Consider the following 6,000-nt stretch of genomic DNA (forward strand, 5'->3'; position numbering starts at 1 on the left):
CACAGATGACTCCTATTACTAATCGAGGGCTTAGTGGAAACTGTGAGCTGCAATTATTCCCTTATTACCCCGATTGCCACCCCATCAGGACAATCGGGACGAGCCAGGTAAAGTGCTGGGATTGTCCCATTTAATGGATGCGACAATCCTAAGTGGTTGCAGGCTGCTATTTTTAGGCTGCAGGGGGTCCGATAAGCATGGGTCTCCCCAGCCTGAGCACACCAGCCCCCAACTGTCGGGTTTCATCATGTTTGGGTATCAAAATTGGGGGGAACCGCACATTAAATAATTAAAAAAAAACAAATAAAAAAAGCCGCATGCGGTTCCTCTTATTTTGATAAACAGCCAAGATAAGAGCATGACTGGGAGCTGCACTCTGTAGCCATATACTTCATCTGTGCTGAATATCATAATAAGGAGGGAACGTATGTCGAATGTTTTATTTATTTTTATACCACGATAGACGAACATAGTGTCTGCTATTAGAAGCAGTCAGACGCTGTCATTCAGGGTGGGGGCATGTCTGACCGCAACCAATTACAGACACTAATGTGCATGGAAAGCAGTTCATATGCATGAAGGCTAATGCGCGGCCTGAAAGTCAATGATCGGCTGCGGGAGCAGGTACAGCCGTAAAGGAGCCTCGGTGAGTGTAGGGCGCTTGCTCCTATCCCACTATCCCTTCTACCATCATTTTTAATCGCCGGATTCTGGTCCCCATAGACTTATATGGGGACCGGCGTCCGGCCAGATTAATCCCAGGTCTGAAACGGATTTTTTTTTTAATCCGGTTAGGTCCCCACTGGTGTCTGTTATCTGAGAGTCCACCCACCACTAGATTGAAGGTAAAATATATAACAGATTAGTACCTCAAAAATATGCCATGTCTGGAATTGGTCATACAATTCAGAAATTTTCTTTTTAATAATTACTTTGGGGTGCGTGGTCTCCTTACCATGTTTGCCCCGTGTGATATCCACATACTGGCAGAGTCGGGGGTGGACGATGGTCTTAAGGATTTGAAATCGGCCAAGAATTTTGATAGAATTTGGAGTAAGAGGGAGACCATTACTCCCACACACATCGTGAGGGAGGGCTGATGCGAAGAACGTGAAAGCTCCTAATCCTGCGTCCCTGAGCGAAGCCATGATGGAGGACTGTGACCCGATGAGGAATTAACTGCAAACACAAGACAAAGTATAGATTAGTAAAATAGCATAAAAAATAGGAGACGATCAGCAGTGGCGGCAGCAGAGGAGGCACACTGATGAGAGTTCAACATAAGATCAGCAGTGGCAGCAGAGGAGGCACACTGATGAGAGTTCTACATAAGATCAGCAGTGGCAGCAGCAGAGGAGGCACACTGATGAGAGTTCTACATAAGATCAGCAGTGCCGGCAGCAGAGGAGAGTTCTACATAAGATCAGCAGTGGCAGCAGCAGAGGAGAGTTCTACATAAGATCAGCAGTGGCGGCAGCAGAGGAGGCACACTGATGAGAGTTCTACATAAGATCAGCAGTGCTGGCAGCGGAGGAGGCACACTGATGAGAGTTCTACATAAGATCAGCAGTGTCGGCAGCGGAGGAGGCACACTGATGAGAGTTCTACATAGGATCAGCAGTGCCGGCAGCGGAGGCACACTGATGAGAGTTCTACATAGGATCAGCAGTGCCGGCAGCGGAGGAAACACACTGATGAGAGTTCTACATAAGATCAGGAGTGGCAGCGGAGGAGGCAAACTGATGAGAGTTCTACATAAGATCAGCAGTGCCGGCGGCAGAGGAGGCACACTGATGAGAGTTCTACATAAGATCAGGAGTGCCGGCAGTAGAGGAGAGTTCTACATAAGATCAGCAGTGGCAGCAGCAGAGGAGAGTTCTACATAAGATCAGCAGTGTCGGCAGCAGAGGAGGCACACTGATGAGAGTTCTACATAGGATCAGCAGTGGCAGCAGCAGAGGAGGCACACTGATGAGAGTTCTACATAAGATCAGGAGTGGCAGCGGAGGAGGCAAACTGATGAGAGTTCTACATAAGATCAGCAGTGCTGGCAGCAGAGGAGGCACACTGATGAGAGTTCTACATAAGATCAGCAGTGGCGGCAGCAGAGGAGGCACACTGATGAGAGTTCTACATAAGATCAGCAGTGGCGGCAGCAGAGGAGGCACACTGATAAGAGTACTACATAATATCAGCAGTGGCGGCAGCAGAGGAGGCACACTGATGAGAGTTCTACATAAGATCAGCAGTGGCGGCAGCAGAGGAGGCACACTGATGAGAGTTCTACATAAGATCAGCAGTGACAGCAGCAGAGGAGGCACACTGATGAGAGTTCTACATAAGATCAGCAGTGGCGGCAGCAGAGGAGGCACACTGATGAGAGTTCTACATAAGATCAGCAGTGGCGGCAGCAGAGGAGGCACACTGATAAGAGTACTACATAATATCAGCAGTGGCGGCAGCAGAGGAGGCACACTGATGAGAGTTCTACATAAGATCAGCAGTGACAGCAGCGGAGGAAACACACTGATGATTTCTGCAGCGCAGCTCCTTACGCTCTTTACATCCCATTGAATAACAGCTGATGGTGGGGCTGCCAGGTCAGACCTCCAAGATTCGTATATTGATGAGCTATCTGTTCCAATCCTCCCATATGTATACATACTCAACTTGGCTGAGTATCAATATTTTCCCAATAGGGGGAGCCCCATCAGTCATCGGGATCAGCTAGGGACCACCTCGGATTAGTCTGCTGATGCACAAAGCCCCCATCCGCCTTTTCAAATGTTCTCCCTGAACTGCGGCAGTGTTTCAGAGAAACACATTTCTGTCTGCAATAATGCAGTCAGACTGATTCCTGCTGCCAATGGCCCAGACAGAATTAATCTGATGACGAGTTCCCATTATAGACTGAACCCGGCTCCCGGACAACTTCATTGCCATTGGATGTATAGTCAGCTTAAGAGGGGCACAACCTTTGAGTACGAGGGCCACATTGTCAGACTGAACCAACCCCATGGGGTTACCACAGTATTACTTTCAAAGACATTTAGGAAAAGTATTTGTCCTAAATATTGAATAGTTGCTGGTTCCATTTCCAGTGCTCCCACCTAGAAGGAAGGAGGGGTACCCTTCTCATGGGGGCACAGGCCATGCTGAATACGCTAGATGCTAAAACAGTCACCTTTTTCTCTTCTCCCATAACTACAATGAATATATCGGAGCTCACACTTGGCCAATTCGTCCCCTCATTTATTACTGTCTGTGCTACCGGAGTCAGGACTCACACTGCCAAAATATAGCCTACCCAGAAATGGCCACAACATTCAGATCTGTCTGTCCCTATGGTGCTATGTATGGAAAATACATGTGACCAGACACTGTAGATGGCTGAGGGCTCCACAGAATAGTACCACAGGCCACAGGTTGTGAACCCTTGGCTTAAAGGGAATCTTGTCAGCAGGTTTTTGCTATGTAATCTGAAAACAGCATGATGTAGGGGTTAAAACACAGATTTCAGCGATATGTCACATGTCACCTCCTGTCCTGTTTACTTAAACTGTGTGTTTTATCACTAGGACCTTATTGTTACTGTGACTAGCTGGCTTGTGCCATGTTGTTAGAATTCACTACTGCTGTGATTAGCATCTCACTCTCTATAGACATTGTATACAGAGAGCCTAGTGTGGGTGGGGACAGCTTTCTTAGCTCTGCTGCATTGCTAAATCTATAAACTCTGTCTCAGAATGGCTGCAGCTAGTAATCTAAGTGATAAATGGTTGGTTTCAGGATCTCTTGGCCCTCATCAGTTGCTCTCAGAGGAGGTACCAAAACCTGCTGACAGATTCCCTTTAAGCCCTTAATCCAAACATTAAATAAACCATCTCTCTAGGATAGGTTTTAGCTGATTGTAGGGGTATAACCCCAAGATACCTAGAACTAGGCCTTGTCAGAAATTCCCCAACAGCCACAGATCCATTTATTTTCTAAGTGACTACCAGAGATAGCCGAGTATAGGGTATAAAGCACTAGAGGTCACAGCGGTTGGACTCCCAATGATCACAAAGTTGTCACCCATCCTGTGGAATTAAGAGACACTTTCTGTAGATTTTCAGCTGTGAAACAGTTTTCAAATGTGGCGTTTTCTGTCTTTTTCCCTCCCAGTATGTATTTGTTACATTACTGAAATGTGCCCTAGAAAGATTGATAGATAGATATCAGTCTGCAGAGCCGGGGCGCTAGCTGAGGGCTACGCCTGCAGAGCCGGGGCGCTAGCTGAGGGCTACGCCTGCAGAGCCGGGGCGCTAGCTGAGGGCTACGCCTGCAGAGCCGGGGCGCTAGCTGAGGGCTACGCCTGCAGAGCCGGGGCGCTAGCTGAGGGCTACGCCTGCAGAGCCGGGGCGCTAGCTGAGGGCTACGCCTGCAGAGCCGGGGCGCTAGCTGAGGGCTACGCCTGCAGAGCCGGGGCGCTAGCTGAGGGCTACGCCTGCAGAGCCGGGGCGCTAGCTGAGGGCTACGCCTGCAGAGCCGGGGCGCTAGCTGAGGGCTACGCCTGCAGAGCCGGGGCGCTAGCTGAGGGCTACGCCTGCAGAGCCGGGGCGCTAGCTGAGGGCTACGCCTGCAGAGCCGGGGCGCTAGCTGAGGACTACGCCTGCAGAGCCGGGGCGCTAGCTGAGGGCTACGCCTGCAGAGCCGGGGCGCTAGCTGAGGGCTACGCCTGCAGAGCCGGGGCGCTAGCTGAGGGCTACGCCTGCAGAGCCGGGGCGCTAGCTGAGGGCTACGCCTGCAGAGCCGGGGCGCTAGCTGAGGGCTACGCCTGCAGAGCCGGGGCGCTAGCTGAGGGCTACGCCTGCAGAGCCAGGCACTAGGTGAGGGCTACGCCTGCAGAGCCGGGGCGCTAGCTGAGGGCTACGCCTGCAGAGCCAGGCACTAGGTGAGGGCTATGCCTGCAGAGCCGGGCACTAGGTGAGGGCTATGCCTGCAGAGCCGGGCACTAGGTGAGGGCTATGCCTGCAGAGCCGGGCACTAGGTGAGGGCTATGCCTGCAGAGCCGGGCACTAGGTGAGGGCTATGCCTGCAGAGCCGGGCACTAGGTGAGGGCTATGCCTGCAGAGCCGGGGCACTAGGTGAGGGCTATGCCTGCAGAGCCGGGGCGCTAGCTGAGGGCTACGCCTGCAGAGCCGGGGCACTAGGTGAGGGCTATGCCTGCAGAGCCGGGCACTAGCTGAGGGCTATGCCTGCAGAGCCGGGCACTAGGTGAGGGCTATGCCTGCAGAGCCGGGGCACTAGGTGAGGGCTATGCCTGCAGAGCCGGGGCGCTAGCTGAGGGCTACGCCTGCAGAGCCGGGGCACTAGGTGAGGGCTATGCCTGCAGAGCCGGGCACTAGCTGAGGGCTATGCCTGCAGAGCCGGGCACTAGCTGAGGGCTATGCCTGCAGAGCCGGGCACTAGCTGAGGGCTAAGCCTGCAGAGCCGGGGCGCTAGCTGAGGGCTATGCCTGCAGAGCCGGGCGCTAGCTGAGGGCTACGCCTGCAGAGCCGGGGCACTAGGTGAGGGCTACGCCTGCAGAGCCGGGCACTAGCTGAGGGCTATGCCTGCAGAGCCGGGCACTAGGTGAGGGCTATGCCTGCAGAGCCGGGGCACTAGGTGAGGGCTATGCCTGCAGAGCCGGGGCACTAGGTGAGGGCTATGCCTGCAGAGCCGGGCACTAGGTGAGGTCTATGCCTGCAGAGCCGGGCACTAGCTGAGGGCTATGCCTGCAGAGCCGGGCACTAGCTGAGGGCTATGCCTGCAGAGCCGGGCACTAGCTGAGGGCTATGCCTGCTCACACCACTCTGCTGCCATCCACCCTGCCAGTCTCACCCCGCGCTCCTCCGTGTGTGGCACCTCTTCTGCCTGTCAGACCTCAGGATCCAAACATCACTGCGCTACATGGGGACAGAATACTCCATTGACAGAGGTGTGGTCATGTGACCATGACGTCATCGGCAGGCGCCGGTA

General features: G+C 53.2%; 1 protein-coding gene across 1 annotated transcript in view; it reads right to left on the minus strand.

Moving 5' to 3' along the window:
- The window catches only part of TBCK (TBC1 domain containing kinase), a 516,545-nt gene extending 510,545 nt beyond the window's left edge, over positions 1–6,000 (minus strand). Inside the window, exons 1-2 of the mRNA XM_075350453.1 lie at positions 5,863–6,000; positions 956–1,179 (exon numbers count right to left, since the gene is read on the minus strand). Coding sequence (XP_075206568.1) covers positions 956–1,148 — 193 coding nt within the window. The 5' untranslated portion in view covers positions 1,149–1,179; positions 5,863–6,000. The remainder of the gene's footprint in view (positions 1–955; positions 1,180–5,862) is intronic.

Source organism: Anomaloglossus baeobatrachus, chromosome 1, assembly GCF_048569485.1.
Source record: "Anomaloglossus baeobatrachus isolate aAnoBae1 chromosome 1, aAnoBae1.hap1, whole genome shotgun sequence".
Lineage (NCBI taxonomy): Eukaryota > Metazoa > Chordata > Amphibia > Anura > Aromobatidae > Anomaloglossus > Anomaloglossus baeobatrachus.